Here is a 26,089-nt window from a genome sequence, read left to right on the forward strand (position 1 = left end):
GTCCCTTTTTTCAACACTTTTGACGCTTTGTCTGTCACTTTTGTTGACGTTTAACACTACGTAACACTAACTTATTAACTTCAATTTTACAGTTATTTTTTGAATTTTTGGTCAATAAACCTTATTTATAGGAAATTATACCTTATGTTTGAGTTAGAAAAGCAGAAGTTAGGAATTATTTAGACTAAAATTAAAGAAATGGATGTTGATGGACAATCACAGACTGGAACATGTCAACTTTTACTCAATACTATTTGGAAACCACTTCAATTTGTTTTTCAAACGCTGTAAAATTGAATAAGACGCCCCGAAAATAAAGAAAGTAGAGATTTGTACTTGCCAAAGAGCTTTGTGTGGAATCAATCATGTTATTTTGGGTGGTTAAAAAGAACATAGATATAGGAAAACGAGTCAGTTTGACCCGAGGACAACATGAGGGTTAATCACTGTGAAACAGCTTAGTTTTAACAGCATGTGTGTGAGCCTGACTGACTCATCTGGTGTGTTAAATTATTTGCCATCGGTTAAATCTGATGTTCCAGGAAAAAAAACCTCTAGTGTGCACCTGGTATTAACAAGTATTTTTTTGAGTTGTATTGGACTGATGTGGCTGCATTTCTTTTAAAAGAACACCATAACAACATGTTGGAATGTACCTCAGGCTGTAGTGTTTGGACTGTTTGGGCAGATTTTCAGACATGTCTTACTATTTTTCCATTCATGCAGGATTACATTGGTGAAATACATACATCCGATTTCCACTTTACACAAAGATGTTTTTTTGTCTTTATGAGATTAAACTTTATTTTGAGGTGGAGTCATTGACACAGCAACCTGCTGTGATTTCTGTGATGTTTACATAAGCTGAACTCTCTAATAATAATAATAAAAATAATAATAATAATAATAACTCTTTAAGTGCCCAGAGATGATGTAAAGATGCTGCCAACACTACTCAAGTCATGAAGCTTTCTGAATTCACAAATGCAGCGACATGCATGTTTTTTTCTTTTTGCATTATTTTCTCAAGTCAGTAGGAACCCGTCTGTCTGTCTCTTGCGATGAACGCTAAGCTACAGCTGCATGTTGAACCTCTCCCATGAAGCTTAACGACACGCATCAAAGTACAAGTATTTTATTTAAATATTGTGGATTCTGCAACAAAAGATGCAAAACAGAAAATAAATAATGTAACATTCACCCTTTTCTAAAGTTCTGCAGCACAGGCGCATGTTCACAGTGGAAAAGAAAGCCTTGTAATGACTCCATGCTGGAAGTCCCGATCTGTGTTTTCAATGCTAAAAGATGAACATGATATCAACAAACTCATATCAAAATGTCTCTGCCCACATATTAAAAAGTACTTATATAATGTGATAATGGTGACACTTTCAAAAGGCATTTGCACATGATTTCTGATTGGTAAATGGAACCGTCAAAGTCCTACACACACACACATTCACACACACACACACACACACACACACACACACAAACACGCGCACACACACACACACACACACACACACACACACACACACACACACACACACACACACACATTGACATTGTTATTCATTAGTCTTTAATATTCACTATATATGCCATGCGTTGTGTTATCTAACACTTTATAATAACCATGACTTATTAATGGAAAATGTAATTAAACTTTGGTTAATAGTTATTTCGTTAACAGAAAAGGCCATCATTCACGTTTCCTAATTATTAGTAATGCTGTAATTTGTTATTTGAACAGTTTTGTAAATTGGTCTAGACCTATTCCATCTGTAAACTGCCCATAAACATCATTTGGATGGTTATTATAAAGTTGCAACTGATGATTATTACCTATACCAGCTTGTTAATAGTTAATAAATACTCTGTAAAGCATCATTTTAGAAGGATATTTTTGTTCAAATAATAAAAAATCAATAATGTTTATAAATGGTTTACAAAACAATCAATAACCATATAAGTTATTTATCAGAGTCTACATTTATACTATCTATACTATCATATGTAAACGTTACAATGCATGATCTCATTGTAAAAAGTAAAATAACGAGTTTAATTAACAACCAATTTACCATTTATTAATGATGGTTATCATAAAGTGTTACTAAGAGGAGTCATTAACGTCCCTATTCCACCTCATTTGACACTAGATAGTGACTTCCTACATTTCTTATCATTGGCCAGAGGAGAGGTGCAATGTCATGGAGGAGCTTTATAGCAGGGCCCAGTGTAGGGCTGATAATCATATTCAAATCAAAATTATAAAGAATGCCATCTGCTAATCATGAAGTACCATTAATCCATTGAGATTATTTAGTTGCTGTTTGGTGTGACATTCAACATTTAAATGCTGGAATGAAACCGGGATATTTACAGAAAAGTACTGATATTTTTCTATTGGATATGTTTGATTGTTATTATAATTTTAGCTTTTGTGTTAATTGTTCTGTGTTTGACCATTCAGGGTTCCATGCTCATTAAAAGAAAAACCCTTATTGCTGGCAGTTCAAGTCCATTTTCTCATTCTTAAGAATATAGAGCACTTTTGATGGTGTGTCAGGTTATAATGCTTTATAACATGTGTTATCTGTTAATATTGAGCATTAGCTATTCTTTAAAAAGATAAATAAATCGCAAAATGAATTGTAATCCCAATATCGGGCAGGAAAATCCCATTTAGACTTGTTTCCCTCAAGGATTCAGAGTTTGGGTGGACTTCCCCTTCAGTAAAGTGACATCATTTTCTGAGAGCAGAAGGTGGTGAGGGTGTGGAAGGCTGCTTGCTCGGGGGTTCTCAGCCCTGGCAGGTGCTGAGGTCCTGGGCTTTCTTTCGAAGTTTTCCCAAAATGTCCTTAAGCTTAGCATCAAGTCCTTCAAGCAGTTTGGACTTCACTAAGATCTCGTCCTGCAGCCCCTTGATGGAATCTGCTTTACCTGAAAATAAAAAGAAAGTACAGGGAGTTACCTCAGATCCAGTAGACTCTAATAAACCCCAGCAGGACCAGAGCTCCATCTAGTGACACATAGATTTTTTGCAGATCTAGGGTTTTTAATTAACTGTGTCCACTTAAACGACTTAATATGTGTAACATATGAACATGTTCATATGTTACACATATTAAGTAATTTCACACATATCTCATTTGGCCCAGAGTTTGAGACTTTTCAGTTTAAATCAAAACACCAAATTTTGGTCCGATAAATAGAGGTGGTCTCTGTTATAGTGTGAAAGCATTTTTTGAATGGTTTGGACTTTCGGACTGCCATTACCAAAGCACAGACGTGGTGGGGGTGGGGGTTAAGGTATTACCTTCCAGAGCCTCCATCATGTTGTCAGTGGTGTTGGCAAGCGCTCCGGCGTCCTGCTGCAGCTTCACCAGTCGGTCCCCCAGCGGCCCCGCCCCTTCACTGGCCACGTCCTTCTCTTTAAGAAGCTCTAGCTGCTTCTCCAGAGACAACAAGTCCTACACACACACACACACACACACACACACACACACACACACACACACACACACACACACACACACACCGATATCACCAAAAGTAGACTCTGGGGCTATACCTCGTCTTTTGTTTCTGCTCTTTAAAGATGGGGAAGTGCATCCTCGAGGGATGTCCACATACAGTATTAAAGAGTGGAGTTGTTTCTTAACTACTTATACTAAATGCAGACATTTGCAGTTGAAATGCTCTTTAAAAATGCCATAACTTAATTTTCCTCAGCATTAAAAACATAACTCCCCATCAAAATGTTTAAGTTATTTTTTTATCTTTATAGCACATTCATATTAAATACACGTGAGTAAATGTTGCAGTTTAAGACATTGATGAATACCAATAGCTATAATATATAGCCTTAAAGGTCCCATGGCATGAAAATGTGACTTTATGAGTTTTTTTAACATTATTCTGAGTTCACCCAGCCTGCCTATGGTCTCCCAGTAGCTAGAAATGGTGATAGGTGTAAACCAAGCTCTGGGTATCCTGCTCTGTCTTTGAGAAAATGAAAGCTCAGATGAGCCGATCTGGAATCTTGCTCCTTATGAGGTCATAAGGGGCAAGGTTAGCTCTCCTTTCTTTACTTTGCTTGCCCAGAGAATTTGGCTCACCCATGAGAGAGAGACATCATGGCTTTCAAACAAGCAAAGTGACAGTTGGTCAAGGCCACACACCCCCACACCCTCCTCAAAAGCTAGAGACTCAGAAATGCCATATACTAAGCTAAAGCTCATTGTGGGACTGGCTCTAGTGGCTGTAATTTTGTACCAAGGTTGAATTTTGGGAAAGAGACTTTAGATATAGTATTGGGGATGACTAAGGCCTCTGTAAAAGAGACTTCAGATACAGTATTAAGGGACCACTAAGGTCTACATAAAAGAGACTTCAGATACAGTATTAGGGGACCACTAATGTCTATATGAAAGAGACTTCAGATACAGTATTAGGGGACATATAAGGTCTACATAAAAGAGACTTCAGATACAGTATTAGGGGACCACTAAGGTCTATATGAAAGAGACTTCAGATACAGTATTAGGGGACATAAAAGGTCTACATAAAAGAGACTTCAGATACAGTATTAGGGGACCACTAAGGTCTGTATAAAAGCATCCAAAGAACTCCATGTAATGGGACCTTTAAGTCCTAATTCTGAACTGATCCATGGTAAAAGGAAATGTTCATATTTCAATATAAAGCAGCTACAGCAGGTCTCATACCTCATTGGCAGCAGCTGCTTCATCCTCAGCTTTGTCTGCGTTGTCCTGTGCATCCTGGGCCTGCTGGCCTCCGTTCTGCAGCAGATTATTGAGCTTGTCCAGTTGGGGCTTCATTGGCTTTATGAGTGCCGATGCATCATCCAGAGCCTTCTCCGCTGGGATCAGCTGCTCTTTGACCTGCATGAAGAAAACCCCACTAGAGCTCAGTAAAGCTTGGCAAGCAGCTCCGTACCAGGGGCGTAGCACAAATTGTGGGCCTTGTAGAAAGGCATTCTCTATGGGCCCCTCTCCATATCCACACCTGTTCATTCTCACATCTATTTCGGCCCTGGGTACTCATTCCCATTTCCACCCCCAGTCTGACACCCCTGCTGCGTACCTTTGTCAGGCTGTTGCTCACGTTGTCTATGAGATCCATGCTGTCCTGCAGTTTGTCCTCCAGGTCCGAGAGGGAGCCCTCCACTGAGCTGAAGCCTTCCAGCAACCCGTCCACGTCGGCCTTTACTCCCAGGGCCGTATCCCTGTGAATGTGCAATCAGAGAAAACATCTTTTACATAACTGGGACATCTATCATCACTACAGTACAGAGTGCTGAGACTCATCCTCATGAGGAGAGGAAGGCTGAAGGAGCCCCCTACAGTCCTCCAGGAAGACCTCAAAATCTATTCCTGATAGCATCTTGATTAATCTTTACAGTTTATTTAATAAAAATACCTATTATGTATCTATCATGTCCTTGTGAATTGATTTAAAACCTATCCTGGGATAAATGAGAACACTAGGGCTTTTTAAATGCTGTGAATGAGCAGAGCTGATGATTAACAGTGGTCTGGTCCTGTGAGTGTGGCGGCCCACCTGGCGTCCTGCGCTTCCTGCAGCAGTTTCCTGGCTTTTTCCAGCTGCGGCTCGGCCTGATTCAACACGGCCGTGCTGTCTGGGAGATTGGCCGCTAGATTCTTCAGATCCTCCAGCTTCCTCTTCAGAGCGGCCAGGCTGAGAGGCAGTTTGGCTTTCAGGATCCAGTCGCTCACCTCCTGGATGTGGGTCAGGTTGGAGGACGGGTCTGCGCAAACAGAAAGAAGAATCCATTCAAAATCAGCCATTGTTACTGTTACCAAATGAGCCCTGCTTACTATGCCCTGCTACGCCCTGCTATGCCCTACTAAGCCCTGCTGCGCCCTGGTATGCTACAACTATTGCTTCTAGTTGTAGTTCCATTATCTTTATTGTTTTCACTGTTGGTTCACTGTTGCAGATGGCCCTAACCCTAAACCACAAATAGCCTGGGTCTGTCCCAGTTTTCTGCCTAAAAGGATGTTTTTCCTTGCCCCTGGTTCACCAAATGCTTGTTCTTGGATTATTACTAGAATTGTTGGGTCTTTGTAAATTACAGAGTGTGGTCTAGACCTATTCCATCTGCAAATTGTCCTGGGATAACTCTTGTTATAGTTTGATTCAATAAATAAAATTGAATTATAATTTGAAGTGAAGGGTAGGGTCAAAAAAACAACATTTGCATGCAGCACCAATGTCCAGAAAGTTCTCTAGCATGTAGGGCACTGCATTGTGTTTTCTCCACTGGAATAGCACCGTAGATGGTACTTCATCATGTTTTATCTATCCAGTCCACCAGTCAGTCACTCATTCATCTGTCCTCTGCACCAAAACAATCTTTACCTGACAGGAAATCTTTGAGGTCTTTCACGACGTCACGCGTCTCTTTCAAGTCGACTTCTAGCTCGTCTTGGGCCTGCTTCATCCTATTGGACAGCTTCTCTGCGGACTCTCTCACCTGATTGGTTGCATCCTGTGTTTCCTGGAGCTGTAAGGAATAAAATCTAAGTTAAATGATACTTTGAGGGCGCCTGGGTAGCTCACCTGACAACCTAACCCTAACCCTGCTCTTTTAATTAGGGTTCCCCTGCGGCCCTTTGCTGCATGTAATTCCCCTTTTCTCTCCCCTTCCATGCTTCAGCTGTCCTGTATAAATAAAGGCCTAAATGCCACGTAAAAAATCTTTAAAATAATAAATAGATGATGATATAGAATCTGTAAACTGTTTCATAAGTCACACGGGTGCTGCCAGTGGGGTTAACAAAAGTGTAAAGTGATCCGAGCGTATGTGTGTACCTTCTCTGCTGCCTCTGTGATCTTCCCAGTCAGCTTGTCTAGTCGCTCTTTCACATCCTTAACATCGGCGTCTGCCCTCTTGCTCAGAGGCAGGGCGCCCACACATTTCTCCCCCTTTGCACAAGGTGGGGTTCTGTCGGGGGGGCACAACGCTCCACCCTCACACTGGAGAGGGGTGCAGGGCTCTGAGCGAACACTGCCACATACCTGGAATAAAGTCACAGATGGATATATGGGGATTTAAAAAAGAAATGTGAAAGCTATGGTCCCATTTAACACTGTAGTTATTACATTAGGGTTTTTGTATCCTGATTGCAGTATCTATCTAATTATATTTTCAACAACTTCTCGCTGGATCGCCTGAAAATGTGCAGTGACTGATCACTAATGTTTTAGTGTCCATTTGAGCTTTTCGTACATCACAACACTGGAGGGCATGATGCATCCGTTTTGCATTTATAACCCAATGCCCATATGTTCCAAAGCAGACTTCCGGGACCATTAGAGGGTCCTTAGAGATATTGGAGTGAGGGGGATAATTATTGTTTAATCATTTAAAAAAAAAGTTCAAAAGGTAATATGTCTTAAAATAGACATAAACATGATTCCAACATATTAAAGATAAATCGTCCTATTTGAGATTTTTGGTGTGGTTTTTAAATTTACACAACATGATAACTTGAGGCTTATCGGCTTGTAAGGTAGTCACTAAGGTTAGCATCCACAGATAGGATTCACCATGCTACATGCATGTTTTACATTAAAACATGATGCATAAACATTAGAAGGTCAATAATTATTTGAATAGCTTAGTATTGTGCGCACCATAAAAAAGGTATGTGAGAAGGCTTTAGGCAGCCCTAGACATGAATAGGCCCAGTTTATTATATAAATGGACCCAAATGAAATTAAATGAATTTGTGAAAGATGGCACGTATTGGAAGGTGAAGACATTCTGATTCAAAATGTGAAAATGTTTCAACATCACACTGCTATTGGTTCCTGTGTTTTTTCCTTACATATGACAGATGTGTTAGATTTGCACAGAATTGGAATTACATCGTGATAACGATTTCTTTAAGTACTTCAAATCAGCAGAGGTTTCTAAGTAAGTAGCAGATCCAGGAGATGTTTGTTTCTGAAACATGTTTAAGAGCTGTCTTTTCAACATAATAATCTGTCTCCCTGTCAGATGAAATGAGAATCCCAGCATCACGGCCTGGGAGTTACCTGTTTGGCAACAGGCGTGAGGTCGGGTCGGGAGGCCATGCTCTGGTTCAGTTTGTCCAGGTCTCTGGTGTTGGCTGGCTGGACTTGGTTTTGAAGGTCCTTGGTCTCTCCCCTGGCATCAGCTGACTCCTTCACCACATCTCCGCTGGCGTTTACATTCTTCGCTGCGTCTGTGGACTCGTCGTACGCGGTCTTGATGGCAGAAAATGCTCCTGTATGAGACAGAAACACTCAACTTGAGTACAGTATATTTTAATGATGTGACCATAGCAGAATGTCTGTTTGAGAAACGTGACGAGATGGTTCAGTCAGACATTGTGCTCGAGCCAATGTTAAGTGTGTTTGCACCATATTTTACGGTGGCCTAGCAGGTTCAATACTACACAAAAGCTACAACAAAAGTCAAAAAGCTACAACATGAAGGCAAAAGCTCCAAAGATTTTAGTTTTTTTCAGTGACAATGGAAGTGAGCGTCAACAATGATGCCAATGAAACAAAAGATGCTTCACATGTGGAGGAAAAAAGGTCTTAAAAATAATACAAATAAACCTCAATTGTAAATGTGCTGTATTTATATAGCGCTTTTCCAGTCTTAACAACTGCTCAAAGCGCTTTTACATCTACAGGGAACATTCACCATTCACACACATTCATACACTGTGGCCGGGGCTGCCGTACAAGGTGCCACCTGCTCATCAGATAAACATTCACACACATTCACACTCCGATGCGCAGCACCGGGGGCAACTCGGGGTTCAGTGTCTTGCCCAAGGACACTTCGACAATGACTGCAGGGGCGGGGATCGAACCACCAACCTTCCGATTGGGAGGCAACCGCTCTACCACTGAGTCACAGCCGCCCCTTTGTGGCTTTGGTATTTGAGTTGTGGCTTTGGTTTTTGTGTTGTGGCTTTGGTTTTTGTGTTGTGGCTTTGGTTATTGTGTTGTGGCTTTTTTGTGTTGATTAATCCAGGCCACCAATATACTTTCAGTTTTATTAAAAACCGTAATTTTCAATTGGAGCCTCTTGACATTACAGTACATAATTGATGCACCTAAATAACAACTGCAGTCAATGATGCCTTAATAAAAGGGAAGTGTATGGCGTTGGTTGGTGTGTATTTGTTTCTGACCTGCGTTGTTCTGATTGCTAAAGTTGTCCTTTGCATCTTTCTTGGCTTTGTACACCAGACTGAGGCTGTCCAGGAGAGCCTGGAGTCTGTCAAGCTCCGAGTCCAGACCAGGAGTTGGTGTCAGGGGTGGAAGGTCACTGTTAACCCTGTCCACCTGGTTCCTGGGAGACAAAAACATCAGCTGTTCAAATTTCCACCAATTCCGCCATCCAATTTCCATATTAGTGATGGAACCAGTGGTGGAACGTAACAAAGTAGGCTAGCTGCTGCTGCCAGGTGATGTACAGGAAGGGCTATCTCGGGACATTGCACTGACAGATTTGGATCACCCTTGTTCCACGTATGGGGAGAGAGTTGTTAAACATAAATGTGTCGGCTACTGATTTGATTAAAGTACTTGTACTGAAGTAAAAGAATCTGAATATGTTTTCCACCCCTAGAAGGCTTTATAAAGAGTAGATTAGTGCTTTTATAGCAAATCCAAATTCTGGCTTTGTTTTCTCAGAGGTCTCTTACCTGAGCTTGTCCAGTTGGAGCAGAGCCTTATCGACCTGTGTGGTAATACCGAGGGGGAGGGAGATGGAGTCCCGGATCAGGTTCAGGCTGTTCTCCAGGATGAGGATGCGAGGTACAAAATTTCCAGGATCACCAGCCCCTCCAGGACGGGAAGGAAATCTGGGGGAGAGTCTCTCCAGAGCTGCACTGAGGTTCTGTCTCTGGGCGTCCAGGGTGAAGAAGCAGGACGGACATGTCTTGCAGCCAGGGAAGGAGTCACAGTGTCCTCGGCTGCAGGAGTCACAGCGGGTTCCTGTGACGCCGGGCCGACACAAACAGGCCCCCGTCTGCTTGTCACAACCGCCTGGAAGTGTTCCTTCAGCATCACAGCGACACACTGTGGAGGTAGAGACAAGAGGATCAGAGGACAAGAAGACCTCATTAGCCTGTGCTAAACATGGAATGTGTGTGTTAACTTTTACTTACTAACTAACTAATGTGAGTCCTACATTAATCAAATGGAAAAACAAAACAACTTTTTAACATGACTGAGACAGCAAACTAAACTACAACCTCCAAAACATCTCACACATCCATCAAATGGCTTCTCCACAATAAATAGAGTAATGCGAGAGAGTTGACTCACATCGGCAGCCTGTGAGGGGGTCTCCGTATGTGTTGTCTGGGCACTCGCTACATGTTGGGCCTCCAAAGCCGGGTCTGCACTGACACTGACCTGTCACCTGGAAATAAGGAAACAGTTGATTTTAGGGTTATTACTGGTGAGAACAAATCCAAACTGGATACAAACTCTGCTACAAATCCTTCTACTTATGCTCAGCTGATGATCCAGCAACATCGGCAACCTCTGGGGCTGCGTCTCATGGCTCTTATTAGATAATGGATCCGTCGTAATTCAGTGTTATTATACATACATTAAGTTCTATTATTATGTTGAACAAGGCTGTCCATCATCCATTCAACTGTAATTTTAATGAATGAATTGATGAATGTTATCAAACAGATTATGTCTATAGAACGTAGCGTTCTATGCTTGTGTGTGCGCTTCATAAATGTGCAATTACTGTGCAGCTCTTTTTTCTTATTGTACTATGTGTGTTTTGCCACTGTATAGTTTTTAATGTTAATACATGTCTGTGTTGTTGCCTGGGTGAATTTTTAAGAAGTGGCAGCTTATTTAGTATTTATTAAAAAAAAGTTATTTTAGGCCTTTATTTTCACAGAACACATGAAGATATGAAATGAGAGAGAGAAGGGGAATGACGTTCAGCAAAGGGCCACAGGTCTGTTTTGAACCCATAGCCACTGCGTCGAGGAGTAAACCTCCATATATGTGCGCCTGATCTACCAAATGAGCTAACCTGGCCACCACGGCGGCACTTTATTTTAACTGATGCAGTCTAATAATAGCTCTTTTTATTTATGGTTGGTCATTCTTTTTACATTTTTTGAGTTAAGTCTCTTTTCTGGTTGTATATTAATGATTTATGATCCGTGGTATGCAGAGGCTGCTACATGCCATCTACAGACAGGGACTATATTGTTGGTATGGACAAAAGGGTAGAGTGGGATGTCAGACGGAAATTCCACATAGGGTGGTTGGTTGGGATGGTGGGTGTTTCAAACAACACAGGACTTCCACCAAGGAGACAGGGGCATGGTCCCACGTGTCACTTTTCACAAACCCAACTGTCCCATTCTTGTCACAGAAACGTACCTTTTACACGCCCACCCGAGTCACGCCAGTGGTCCCAACCCAGCGCTTAGAATAAAGCGTGTTTAGAAATGATGATAAAGGAAACTTTAAGCGTCAATAACAACGCCAAAGGCACCTGACCAGGCATATTTTATAAGATGGGAGTACGAATGTGTTGGCTCTTTCTGGGAAGTGATCATACCTGGTCACAAGTATCACTGTATGACCTGGTGGGGTCACAGCCGCAGGGTTTGCAGAATGAAGTCAGCGCTGGTTTCCAGTAGCCTTTGGAACACACTTCACAGGTCCGACCGTGGAAGTGGGTCCGACAGGCACACTGGCCGCTGATCACGTCACAGTCATCTGACAGGGACCCGTCTGGGGAACAGGAACACTCTGGACAGCGAGGGGGGGGGGGGGCATCAGAGTTAGCTACTGTCAACTTTAATATGAACATTTGCACACATACAGTATATACACTTTGACCAAAGCAATAGGCACTGGTGGAAGATCCGGAATATGTCAGAAAACGTACATTGACATGAATCCAACATATTATAAGCAAAGATATCCCAGCCAATTGGTAAAAAAACCTCACTAACATTGATGATGGGCTAAATAAGGTAGTCACTAAGGTAGCCATCCACAGACACGGTCCATCTTAGGGATTCACTGTGCTACATATATGTTTGACATTAAAACATGATTGTGTATGAATATGTAAATAGTAGCTTAGTATTGTAGGGCACCATAAAAGATATGTGTATTGGCTTTAGGCAGCCATGCACGTTATTGTGGGTCCAGTTTATTATGCAACTTGATTTTGTACAATATTATAGAATACAAGTTAAAGGTCCTTGACCTGAATAACAATGAAGACCACTGACTTAAATGAAAATACTAGTACCACACTTTTAAAATACGTTTTAACAAGTCATAGTCCTGCATTGAAAATATTACTTAAATAAATGTATGAAAGTATTATCAAATGCCAATAACTTAAAGTATTAAAAGTTAAAGCACTCAATGTAGAAAAATCCTCCCATTGTAGTAATGGACCCAAACAGTTGTGTGTTTATTGGTCTCATCATCTCAGCTGGACTTGTAGGCCGTTATACTGTTGGCTGGTTTCATTTCTAATAAAAAATCAGCTTTTACTAACTTTTACCAAATGTATTTTGTGTGAAGAAATCTTAAGGTACAAAGTAACTGTCAAATCAACGTAGTGGAGAAAAAAGTAAAATATTTCTCTCTAGAATGTAGCGGAGTAAAAGTAGAAAGTGGCATGAAAAGAAAAGACTCAATAAAGTACAAGTACCTGGAATTTGTACTTAAGTAGAGTATTTTAGTAAATGTACTCAGTTACTTCCACCACTGGCTCTAAGGACCACGGGATTAGGAGTGGCTATGTATCTAAAGACTTCCCTGCTCATTGAAAACAGCCCCAGCTGAAAGAAGAAGCTGCTGGTGTTACAGAGTGGGATGTGACGGTGTTGGATGACTCACTGGAGCAGCCCAGAGGGTTGGAGGCGCTCAGGTCGTAGTAGCCTCTCTTACAGCGCTCACAGCGGGGGCCTTCCACGTTCACCTTACACTGACACGCGCCGCTGCTGTCGTCACACCGGCCCCCGTTTACTGTCCCCTCGGCACTGCAGACACAGCCTGGCAGCAACACAACAACACCAACTCGTCAACCATGGTATCTATGGGGCCGTTTCATATTTAGATTTAACATTTCACTTTTTATTTTACTTTTATAAACAGTTGCAAAGAACATGTAGGCTAATTTTACACAAAGTCTGTCTGAAATGTGAGAAAAATTAAGTAAATGTAAGGAAAGTGAGCTAAAAATCAAAATACATCAGCTATAACATTGTGAATTTTTAAATTTGGTTGAATTTTTACATTTGGCGCGTGCATAGTAATACAATATTTTGCCCATTTTTGAAGTTTAGTTGGAACTGGCTTTGAGTGAAGGGCCTAACTTGAAGTTCAGAGTGAATGAACAACTCACGTATGCAGGCATCGGGGCGGTCCATTCGGCTGCGAGGGTTTGGCTGGTAGCCCGGGGCACACTGGTCACACTTTGGCCCTGTGGTGTGGTGCAGGCAACCCTCACACACACCTCCACTCCTCCGCCCACTGGCCTCGAACACCGACTGGTCAAACCGACAGCGCTGGGCGTGGTTGTTACACTCACAGCCTGAGGACGATAGAGGAGGTTAGTACACAGTGTCAAAGTCAAGGCCCGCCGGCCCAATCTGGGCCCTCACAAATTTTGATCTGGCCTGCATATCAATTTAGGATCACAATAAATTTTGACCCGCCTTGTTAAGCAGCAAACCAAAAAAAAATAGGAAACTGTAGAAGTTGGCAGATTAGCTGACTTTGAGACTTGGCTGTCTTGTAATAGCATGCTTTTACATTAAATGTCATTTAGCTGACGCTTTTATCCAAAGCGACTTACATTTGTTAGAAATATCAACAAGGGGTTAAGTTTTTTGCTCAAGGACACATTGGTTGATGTATTGTAGTGGGATTAGAATCCCGGGTCTCCCACGCTAACAGAATCTGTCACCTCCTCTGCACCATCCCCACCCAACCCAACTTAAAATGTTTCATTGTTTGGGTTGATTTGCTAAACTCTATGATGGATAAGGAACATTTTTGCTTTGTTGGACTTCATGTTGAAAAATCCGGAAAGTTGGAAAAAGCTAAAAAAAAAATAAAAAAAACAGCAACAAAATAATTTAAAGGAGTCACAAAAATGGCCCTTAATGTGATTCTTATTTTCCAGTTTGGCCCCATAGTAAAAGTGAGGTTGCCACCCGTGATATACAGTGTATACAGTATGAGGAAAAGATTAATATAAATAAATACATTTGAGTTAAAATGACTTTCACGTAACCCAAGGAAACATTACTTAGAACAACAACAACACAAATGTAATAATACATCAGATTGCCAACACTGTGGGGCACTTTTGGCCTTCACTATTACCTAGCTTTGACATAATGGATGATCTAGAACAGTCTGTGGTATGGTGGTCTACATACTCGACATGCAGAGGCATTATTGCATTAATTTAATATGTTGGCTGACAGACGCTACCTCCATGTTTTTCTACAGTGTGTAGTGGATCATGAAATCATCATGCTGATCAGCTGGGTTTAGAGAGACGTGTAACAGGTAGGGTTAGGCATCGTTTGGATTTTTACGATTCCAATGCCGAACCGCTACTTGTAAAACAATTCTGATTCTTTAACCAATTCTTAAAATATTACATAATTTATACATAAATAATTTTTACAGAGAATTATTGAAATTTTGATCCCAGACTGGGAAAGCCTACTTTTACAGTAGCTAGCTAACGGTAGACTACAGAGAAAGTGTGATATTTTTACGTCTGTTTCTGAGCAACAGAGGGAAAATATTTCACTCGACACATTGAGTGGAACCGAAATTTGCGTTCTAATCCGGTCCAATTCCTACTGTTGTGTAGGAACCAGTTCCATGGTGGAAGTGGGTTTCGGTACCAAACCCTAGAACAGGAACGGGGGAAGTCTTACGTTTGCAGGTGTGAGTGTTGCCCTCCTCTGCAGGTCTCCAGGGCAGGTCGTTGTAGAGATCAGCACAACGCTCACAGTTGTCTCCGACTGTGTTGTGCTGGCAGTCACACTGAGGATTCACCTGCACAAACACGTTCATCACTCAGGCTGGGATCAACTCAGGACTGCTACCAGAAACATGAGCATCACATCTCCAAGTTATACCAGAAAGCTTTTTTAAAGTGAAATACATTTCCATTATATACTGTATTTAGCCTGCAAGGTTGGGTATTGTTTAAAAGGTTTCTATACCGGTCCTAATTTAATGACTTTCTGAAACTGATCCTAAATTTATTAAATCCATTTAAAAACATATTTTTTAGATATTTCCTTAGCTCCGTTACACCTATGTGATATACACACGCACACACACACACACACACACACACACACACACACACACACACACACACACACACACACACACACACACACACACACACACACACACACACACACACACACACACACACACACACACACACACACACACACACATACACACACTGTAGTCGAGCCTTTAAAACTACAACACATGAGCCCCCAGACAGCCAATCAGCAGCACTGGCAGATCTTGGTAGAAGCATGCTGCAAGTTTATTGGCTCAATGACGCTGATGAGATTTACTCCTCAGTTATGGAGCTTTGGTATTGAATGAGGATTTATTTTTTTCAACCTGCACAAAGAATGAAAATGCCAGCATGCATAAAGATGAAGTCAAAATGAAATCCAGAATAGATTTCAGTTCAAAACAGCTAACAAACATGTTCATGTGACATATGAAATTGGGTGAGAGGAGGTGTTCAATCACACGGACATGAACACTAACAGTGGTACGGCATTGCTAGGCCTATATCCCCACGGCGCTCTGGATGTCTCAATTTCAGTTTTATTTATAGTATCAATTCATAACAAGCGTTATCTCGAGACACTTTACAGACAGAGTAGGTCTAGACCACACTCTATAATTTACAAGGACCCAACAGTTCTAGTAGTTTCCTCCACAGCAAGCAACAGTGCGACCGTGGCGAGGAAAAACTCCCTTTAAGGAAGAAACCTGGGACAGACCCAGGCTCTTGGTCGGCGGTGTCTGACGACCGGTTGGAGTTAGAATGAAGAGTGGCAATAACAGTCCTAAAAACTAGTAGTTTGTAGTAGTTCTTTGTAGTAGTTCATGGCATGTTCATGGTAGTAGACATGTTTGTGCACCCAGAGGAAACCTACGCAGCCGCGAAGAGAACATGCACACGCCCCCCCCCCACACACAGACACACACGTACCTGTATGCTGTTGGTCAGCAGGTTGTTGTCGGCCTCTGGCAGGCATCGGTTGGCGTGTCCGTGGCACATACAGCGGCCCATCACCCTCATCTCCTTCAGGGCGTAGAACCTACTGAGCGCTCTGCCTGGCAGACGCGGCACGTCGCCGAGCTCCATCAGTCTCACCCTCAGCCCCGTCACCGCAGACACATCTGGGGATGAGACAGCTGTCAGTCACACACCTCGAACCGGGGGGAGCTACTTAGGACAGACAGGGACTTACCTTCAATCTTTTGGTTTTTGGAAGCAGGCACGTAAGCATACTGACGCAAAGGATCAAACTGGATCTGGAGAAGAGAAATGTGCATCTTATTATTATTACTATCATTATTATTATTATTATTATTATTATTATTATTATTATTATTATTATTATTATTATTATTATTATCATTTTTATTATTATTACTATTATTATTATTATCATTATTATTATTGTTATTATTATTATTATTATTATTATTATTATTATTATTATTATTATTATTATTATTATTATTATTATTATTATCATTCCTTTGTGGGCTGCTTCACCCTTACTTTACCTAAAACCAATGCCACACAGAAAACTGTAATGTGTAGGGCGATTTGGAATTGAAAGTCAAATTGGAACATATTTCCACTGCAATTTACAAATTACAAATTAAGTGTGATAAATTTTATATTAAAAGACCAAAATTAGTAATAAGTCAGAAACAATTCATCTGAAGCTGCATATGATAGTGGGATTTGAATGTGAACCTAGGTACAGACACTAGTGTCCACCGGTACAACGTGTCCACTGGCTACTTGTGTCATGTAAATGTATCAGTAGAACTATATTTTATTGGTAATGTGGAAATATTAGTTATATAATATGTGTTTATTGTATTGACATTGTGGAATATAACTGTATCGTTGAATGTCTTGTTTTGTTTTATCTTTTGTGTGGACTCCAGTAGTTACTATGGTAACAAAAATAATATATAAACACTATATAAAGTATATATATATATATATATATATACATATACATAGGGTAGAATGAAGTATAGTATCATGAATTACATTTTCAAAGTTTAAAAACTGCCAAAAAATAAAACCTAGTTTATTTTTTTAAATGATATTGCTGGTCAGACACTTACAGCATCTTAAATATGAAAGATGTGATGACTCAACTGAAGACAGGGCTGGTTGTTTTATTGATTTACACTTATTAAATACCTAGTTATTTTTAGGAGGAGAAGATCAGCCTTAACGGATTTAGGCCAGATTTTATACACACAAGCAGCAAAACAAAACAAAAAAGACGCTGAAATGATTTCCTCTTGTACTCCTTCAAAGTAATAATAATAAGAAATTACTTTAAGAGCGTATTCATCATGCAAATACTATTTTAGAATGTGATAAAACTTTACAATATTTATCCTTTACTTCAGTAAAAGTACTAATACCACAATGTAGAAACACTCTGTTACAAATGCATTTAAATTGTAACTTAAGGATAAGTATGTAAGTATCAGGAAAATGTACTTAAAGTATTAGTACTCGATGCATTGTAGAAAGTTTAAAGGATCCAAGCAGCTGTGTCTAATGGTCTAATCATATCAGCTGGACTTCAAGGCTGTTGTATTGTTGGACTGTATTTTTTTGGACTGTTCATATCTAGCCCTTTTCTAGTCTTAACAACTACTTAAAGCACTTTTACATAATACAGGAACCATTCACCATTCACACACATGATCACACACTGTGGCCGAGGCTGCTGTACAAGGTGCCACCTGCTCATCAGATACACACTCACACACATTTACACTCTTATGGGGCAGCATCAGGGGCCACTTGGGGTTCAGTGTCTTGCCAAAGGGCCAGTTTCATTGATAATAAAACATATTTTACAAACTACATGTATTTTGCGTCAGTTTGCAATTTTTAAAGTAACTAGTAACTAAAGCTGTCCAAAAAAATCTAGTGGAGTAAAAAGTACAAGATTTTCCTCCTAAATGTAGCGGGGTAGATGTAGAAAGTAAAAAGAAAAAGACTCAAGTAAAGTACAAGTACCTCAACATTTGTAATTAACTGCAGTAATTGAGTACATTCCAGCACTGGTCCTTACTTTGTGATCTTGGTATGCGTTGGCTCCAGTGGGGGGCAGTGTGAAGCAGTACGTCTGGTCCAGGGTGAGAGGCGTAGTTGTGGGGATGCCAGGGAAAGACTTGTGACAGTCTGTAGCCAAGTAGAGAGAGGGCTCCCACGTCCTGCCATTATCCTGTGTCCTCTCTATAAGAAAGGAACTGGGACGCGGACCCTGCAGGACACAAACAGATACACTGTGTTTGTACTCAGACGTGTTCCATAAACTGCAAAATAAAGACCAAATACAATATGTTTCAGAAGATGAGTTCAACCAAACAGATCCATATGGGTCATGTGATCAGCAGACTGTGTCCCACCTTGAAGTCGAGCACCAGGTTGTCCAACTGGAACAGGCTGCCCAGGTCCAACTGGAGAGTGACATAATTCACCTCTGCAGGACAAAACAGTCACAACAGCATTTCTGTGTCAGAAAAAATACTTTGCTTTGGTTGAAATTATTTCCCATGATATCTGATGTTGTTTTGTTTGCTACGGAGTTAACAGCTGGACAATGAGACAATTGAAGAAAGGGTCATAAAACAAGGTGTGTACTTGATACCAGGGCTGTAGTACTTGAGTCCGGACTTGGCAACAGACATAATGTCAGCGAGCACTTTGGACTATGGATTCTTCAAGACAAGTAAGAAGTCCAAGAACGGGAACATTCAGAGGTTGTTTTTAGTGACACCTTTGTTGCTTGTTGTTTGTCACATTTTCCGCAATGTTCTTGTCAAACCAGAAAAAGACTCAACATATGAAACATGCATTGCATTTTCAGCTCCATGTGTCTGTCTGTAGCTAAAACAAGTGAGATGTCTCACTCTGTAGCTAAGACAAGTAAGATGTCTCACTCTGTAGCTAAAACAAGTGAGATGTCTCTGTAGCTAAAACAAGTAAGATGTCTCACTCTGTAGCTAAAACAAAGACCCAAACACACAGGGTTAAAACAGGATCTGCAGCAATGTGCAGTACAACCAAAATATGGTGTTTTTTGAAAATGAAACCATGGAAACCTATTCTGATCCAACCTCAACATACAATTGTGAACCTGAAAATGAGCAAAATACGGGCGCTTTAAGTGAAATTCTTACACATAAAGTAAGTAATATGGCTTACTTGTACTCATTACAAATAATAATAATAATAGGAATAGGAAAAAAAGGAATACTGTCTCTCACATCATATACATTATCAACAGGTAAGAACAGTACTTGGTCTTGGAGATGATTCCTTTTTCTGTCTTTGTATTGACAGTCTCTCATTTGGACTCGGTCTTGACTTGGACTCAAACGTTTTTGGACATGGTCTTGCCTTGGACTTGACAATCTTTGGACTCGGTCTTGACTAGTCCTGGTCCTGGACTTGTCTTGGACTCAACAAAGGTGGACTTGACTACAGCCCTGCTTGAAATATGCCATTTCCCTCCTGCTAATAGAAAACCCTTTTCTTTCTTTCTTTGCCCACCTTTCACTGACTGCCACCATCTGTCTGGTCCAGATGTGGACAGGACATCCTGGACAGTGTGGGCCAGCTGACCGTATGGGTTCCTGGAGTCACATGGACAACACTTCATCCTCCTCTAAGAGACAAACAAACAAACAAACAAACATTAGTGACAATGGACACTCCTGCAGGGTTACATTGTGATAGTTGGTGCATGGGATTGTGTCACTGTGCGTGGCAGTTGTCCTGAAAGTGACCCTTGGACCTAAGACCCAACTTCTAAATGAGTCTCTTTTGCTCCCCGCTATGATTAGCTGGGTCACTGAGCAGGTCACACACAGAAAATCAATATGGGCTGGTCAACAATTTGGAAAGAAACTTTGCCCCAGTAACAGATGAGGAAGGAACAATGTGTGACACCTGTGGAACCTGACTTGCCAACACAGGCAAAACAAATCCATTGTGAAATAAAGAATTCCCCCCCCCCATTTGATAAAATTCAGACACAATTCCAGGCAACAATTGTAGACGTCTAATATAACTTATAATTACTTATAAATTACTTACTTTTTTACTTACTTATATTAAAATAATCTGCCCAATTCCTCCCCAAAATGATGTTCAGGTGTAGTATTGTCTGCTAAATATGAGTCACTGTGAAGTGTGCATGTTGTCATGTACACACAAATACACCAATGACCAATGCATTAAATAGAAGTGAGTGCATCATGTTTCTGTGACCTGCTTTGATCAGTCAATATTGAAGAGCTCCCCCTGTGTTCTGGTGACTCTGGACATGGCTGCCTTCCCTGTAGGGAAAGGTTCCCCCTGGGTCGCTGATTGTTACAACATCCTGTAAATGCCTCACTAATGTTTTCCCTCCAGCTACGTGACTCCACTCAGTCACACATTAGGACGCACTGTTACAATCAACATTGCTTAGGTTGTTTTTTCCACAGAAGGAAAAGGCTACACCGCAAAAGCCCCAAAGGTACAAATGAACGTGAAGCACAACTAAAACCCCAAATTGTTGTACTGTATTTAAAGTGAAAACACAGAGCAAAAAAGGTGAATTCAGAGAGAGAAAAGTCTCCTTTATGACTGCACTCTAAGCAATATCTGTGTTTTAAGATGTTACTTACACTTGGAATTGTATGATTTGATCTCTCAATTTTTTTTATCGCGACATTTAAAAAGGTTTTGTTTTCAAGATTTTTTTTTTGGAATCTCTTTAAAGATTTTGGGCGTCTTTTTGTGCTTTTTTGGCATTTTTTATGTTTTATTTTTTTCAACCTTTGTGACACCTTTCTCAACAGTTTTTCAAAAGTTTACCAGCTGTGCTGTATTGTGTAAGAGGATTAGAAATACAGAAAATGTATTTTAAATATACATACATAGTTTCCTTTTTTCAAGTCTGCGTAATGAGCTGCCAGACCTTTTTCTGTTATTCTACAGATGGATTTCTTATAATCCTGGTATGCGGCCATCTGCTGTTGTTAGGACACATAGACACTGATATGATACTGATATGATAGAAATATACAGATATAGAGAAATATAATGTAATATGTGTTATATTCATATTATACCTAGTTTAATGACTCATTGCCAACAAGATCTGACTAGTTATATTATGATGGATGTGTGGGCTTTCAGCTTCAACACTGTTAGTCTTTCCTGGCTGTCATGCATGCGTGTGTCAGCTCTGAGATACAGCTGAGTGTTCCCCCCCGTCTGGATGAGGTGCGGCTCAGGTATTAAAAAACAAAACAAAGGGAAAGCATTTATCAATCAGAGATCGTCCACGCCTAACACAGCTATCCATTCCCCGAGGCAGACTCAAGGTGAGGTATGCAGTGTATGTCATGTCAACACAAACATGACCCTGTCTGTCTTTCTGTCTTTTAGGCTGAATTAGGATTACCTTAGTGCACATGTGTCAAACTCAAATCAATTTAGCTTCTCAATACATTTTGGACCACCTATTTGTTTGCAACGTTTTCAATGTTTTTTTTCTTTTACTGAATTTTTTGTCACTTTTGCCGACAATTTGGGGGCTTTTATTCCAACATTGTTTTTGCTTGTTTGCAGCCTTAAGTGAGAAAGCTATATGACACATGCAATAATACGGTCAGAGATGTTTGTCTTTTTTATTAAATAAATGCATGACAATGGAACAAACATGTCTAGTCCTTGATTTGATTGTTTTCTTCCAGTGTTAGAGAAATTGAGTTTGATACCCCTACCTCAGTGAGAGTCATAATGAAAATAAGGAATACAGGACATTTTTCTTGTTACAGTAGAGTAGGCTAATGCTAACAGGTACAGTACATGGTAACCTTTACTCATGTTCAGTACTTAGGCATTTTTCGAAGTGCTCAAACTATACCTATCATATAGCCTACTAACTCATTTACTTATTTCCAGCTTGGGGCACTTCTGTTTCTCTTCTGCTACATGTCTGAAACAATGTTGTACTTTATCCTGCACTACGTTTATCGGAAGTTTCTAGATACATTGCAGATGAAGATGATCTTTGGTAACATGGAACACCTGGGCTTCAGTACAGCTCTCTCGCTCTGTGTGCACCATCCCTCTTATCATTGGACTATTGCAAAACTAACGTGCTTTTAGCAAATATTACCAAATAATGTAAATACTTACTTCACCAATAATGTTATGAAATGTCCTGGCTGATTTTATAATAACATTTTTACAGATAAGGTAATAGCTTTCATGTGGGTTCTCATTTTTCAAAACGGACGATGTAATATTTTTGAAAGACAATGTTGTAATTATGAAGTAGGACTTTTTTCTGGGGAAGTATAAAGTGTGCAAGTATTATACAACATGTATAATAAAATAAGTGTCATGTAAGCCTACACTGCAAAAAAGGGGCGTCTCATAACAAGATAAAAATAAAACCCCTAAATCTAAGGAAAAAGGTACTCAGAACAAGTGAAAGTATCTGTCCATGCAGCAAGATAATTTCACTTGACAATCTTGACTGATTTAAGATTACAATGTAAAGCTGAACACTTGGGGGTGGAAGTAGCTCCATCCGAAAGGAGTTGGGTTGGGGGTGCTGTGTGTGTGTGTAAATGTGCTGTATTTATATAGTGCTTTTCCAGTCTTAACAACTGCTCAAAGCGCTTTCACATCTACAGGAAACATTCACCATTCACACACATTCATACACTGTGGCCGGGGCTGCCGTACAAGGTGCCACCTGCTCATCAGATAAACATTCACACACATTCACACTCCGATGCGCAGCACCGGGGGCAACTCGGGGTTCAGTGTCTTGCCCAATGACTGCAGGGGCGGGGATCGAACCACCAACTATCCGATTGTAGTAGGTAGTCAACCGCTCTACCACTGAGCCACAGCCGCCCCCATGTGTGTGCGTGTGTGTGTGTGTGTGGTTGGGGGGGGGGGGGGGGGGGGGGGGGGGGGGGGGACAGTTGTGCTGCTTTAACTTGAGTTTCTGATTACTTTTTTACACCCCTGCCATCCATCCATCTAACATATATCTTCGTCCGCTCATCCAGTATCGGGTCGAGGGGGAGCAGCTCCAGTAGGGGACCCCAAACTCCTCTTTCCCGAGCCACATTAACCAGCGGCGTTCCCAGGTCAGGTTGGAGATATAATCCCTCCACCTAATCCTGTGTCTTCCCCGAGGCCTCTCCCCAGCTGGACGTGCCTGGGACACCTCCCCAGGGAGGCTCCCAGGAGGCATCCTTACCAGATGCCCAAACCACCTCAACTGGCTCCTTTAGACGTAAAGGAGCAGCGGCTCAAACTGCAACGCCTACCCACCCCGACTACGCCTTGATATCCTGTCCCTAAAGTCTTACTTTCTGCCGAGAACCCGGACACAGCTCTCGCTTTGGTCATACAGAGATTGGATGTCCCTGAGACGAGACCCCCTTACCTCATACTACCCCAGCACCACCCACAGTATCTCCCTGAGGACACAGTAATACTCCTTCTCCAGATCCACAAAACACATGTAGACCGGTTGGGCATACTCCCAGGCTCCCTCTAGGATCCATGCGAGAGTGAAGATCTGATCCGTTGTTCCTCTTCAACCCAAGGTTCAACTATCGGCCAAACCCTCCTTTTCAGCACCTTGGAGTAGACTTTACCAGGGAGGCTGAGAAGTGTGATACCCCTGTAATTGATACACACTCTCTGGTCCCCCTTTTTGAACAGGGGAACCACCACCCCGGTCTGCCACTCCCTAGGCACCGTTCCAGACCTCCATGCAGTGTTGAAGAGGCATGTCAACTAAGACAGCCCCTCCACACCCAGAGCTTTCAGCATTTCTGGATGGATCTCATCAATCCCTGGGGCTTTTCCAATGAAAATTGCAAAATGACAGGCTTAACCCTGTTCTCTGCTCTCTCTTATTTCAAAATCAGTCTTTGAATCCAGTAATGGGAGGTTTGTACTGAGCCAGCAGAAGGGCTGGCGAGTGGTTTCCAGATGTTGGTCAAAGAGCACGATTACAACATGATGCGCTGGCACTGAAATCAGACTGTTTCACAAAATGGACTGGAGGCAGTCGGGCCAAAACCACCACAGCCTCCATCCTGTCTGCTCACCGTGACCTCTGCACCGCTCGACTCCTGTCGGGGCAAACTCCACGTTGAAACCCACACATGGCCATGGTGAACACAGCTGGCCGAGCCACTGACTGTCTATGTGCTCTGGTTTGACTGATAAGGTTTTTTATAAAGCCAGTATTAACATTTTACAATTGAAGCTAATGATTGTACTTCTATGTGTCTTTTCACACATTTTATATTCTAAACAGAGAAGTCTCTCTTGATCAAGATGATTTACTAAGATTTGATCACAGTGGCTTTAAGAGGTTGATACTCAATATAGTCTACATCCAACATCTTTGATTAGCAGAGATGACACGTCCTGTGCTCCTACCTGTTCGTATGGGGTGCAGTAGACCTCGGAACCAGCGAGGCCACAGGTGGAGGAGGCGTGGAGCTGCTGGCCCCTTCCCAGGAGCAGGTCACTTATGGGTGGGTAACAAGCCCCCTGAGAGCAGTCGGTCTGGGCCTGGGAGACTGCAGCTATGGCTGTCAGGAGGAAGGCACAACAAGAAATGAAACGTTACAATGACTTGTAACTCTGTATACAATAATAATAACAATAATAATAATGATAATTTAGTTAATAATAATGTATGCTTTATTGATCATCAGGGGAGTGATTACAATTGTTTTGTTTCTGTTGTTAGAACACACTTCACACAGGCCTGAAACACCCACCCATGCTCAGGTCCTATACATGCGCAAATGGAGAGCTTAACTCCATACTGTACATGACAGCAATATGAATACAGTGTAAATATCATTTACACTAACACAAACCTGTATCACCATCAGTAAGATGGAATTTTCTTTTTTACAAAACAAGCACTGACACAACAATGATTATTGCCCTAAAGTTAATCATAAAATGAAACCATATAGATAACGAAGTACCCATTGTATGATCAACTTCACTCAAAACAGATGAATTAAATCATAACTCATAATATACAGTGCTCAAAAGGGATGCATTCAAAACATTTAGACATAATGTCGAGCAGTGCTTGAATGTAACTGAGTACTTGTACTCCAGTGCTTTGATCAAGTACAAATGTTGATGTACTTATACTTCACTTAAATCTTTTCATGCCACTTTCTACTTCTTCTCTGCTACATTTCAGAGAGAAATATTGTACTTTTTACTCTTCTAACATCAGCTACTGTTACTTACTAGTTACTTTACACATTAAAATTTCTTCACACAAAGCACATGTAGTTTTAGAAAATCTGATGTTTGATTATAAAGTAAACTAGGCAACAACATCAAGTCCAGCTGAGATGATTAGACCATTAAACACACAACTGTTTAGATCCTTTACACTTTCAACAATGGGATAACTTTTACATGAAACAGTATTTTTACAGTGTGGTATTAGTAGTTTTACTTAAGTAAAGGATCTGAATACTTGAATGAGGGGTGGGAAACATACAAGCTTCAGCTTCAACCTGCTCCTTTTCGGAATTCTTTTTGTATGTGTGTATGTACACTCACCGGCCACTTTATTAGGTACACCTGTCCAACTGCTCGTTAACACTTAATTTCTAAGCA

General features: G+C 41.0%; 1 protein-coding gene across 2 annotated transcripts in view; it reads right to left on the minus strand.

Moving 5' to 3' along the window:
• Positions 1-2,037: 2,037 nt before the first annotated feature.
• Positions 2,038-26,089, minus strand: part of LOC117943060 (laminin subunit beta-3-like) — a 24,962-nt gene continuing 910 nt past the window's right edge. For both annotated transcript variants that reach the window (XM_034868955.1, XM_034868956.1), the window contains 21 exons: positions 24,872-25,026; positions 19,949-20,063; positions 18,802-18,875; positions 18,465-18,656; positions 16,593-16,656; positions 16,331-16,521; positions 15,012-15,132; positions 13,457-13,645; positions 12,949-13,104; positions 11,645-11,838; positions 10,372-10,468; positions 9,747-10,122; positions 9,231-9,391; positions 8,098-8,309; positions 6,868-7,074; positions 6,415-6,559; positions 5,593-5,800; positions 5,116-5,257; positions 4,737-4,913; positions 3,326-3,479; positions 2,038-2,949 (listed from right to left, as the gene is read on the minus strand). In XM_034868955.1, the coding sequence (XP_034724846.1) occupies positions 2,810-2,949; positions 3,326-3,479; positions 4,737-4,913; positions 5,116-5,257; positions 5,593-5,800; positions 6,415-6,559; positions 6,868-7,074; positions 8,098-8,309; positions 9,231-9,391; positions 9,747-10,122; positions 10,372-10,468; positions 11,645-11,838; positions 12,949-13,104; positions 13,457-13,645; positions 15,012-15,132; positions 16,331-16,521; positions 16,593-16,656; positions 18,465-18,656; positions 18,802-18,875; positions 19,949-20,063; positions 24,872-25,026 (3,470 nt within the window). In that variant the 3' untranslated portion in view covers positions 2,038-2,809. The remainder of the gene's footprint in view (positions 2,950-3,325; positions 3,480-4,736; positions 4,914-5,115; positions 5,258-5,592; positions 5,801-6,414; positions 6,560-6,867; positions 7,075-8,097; positions 8,310-9,230; positions 9,392-9,746; positions 10,123-10,371; positions 10,469-11,644; positions 11,839-12,948; positions 13,105-13,456; positions 13,646-15,011; positions 15,133-16,330; positions 16,522-16,592; positions 16,657-18,464; positions 18,657-18,801; positions 18,876-19,948; positions 20,064-24,871; positions 25,027-26,089) is intronic.

This window comes from Etheostoma cragini, chromosome 4, assembly GCF_013103735.1.
Source record: "Etheostoma cragini isolate CJK2018 chromosome 4, CSU_Ecrag_1.0, whole genome shotgun sequence".
In the NCBI taxonomy this organism is placed as follows: Eukaryota; Metazoa; Chordata; class Actinopteri; order Perciformes; family Percidae; genus Etheostoma; species Etheostoma cragini.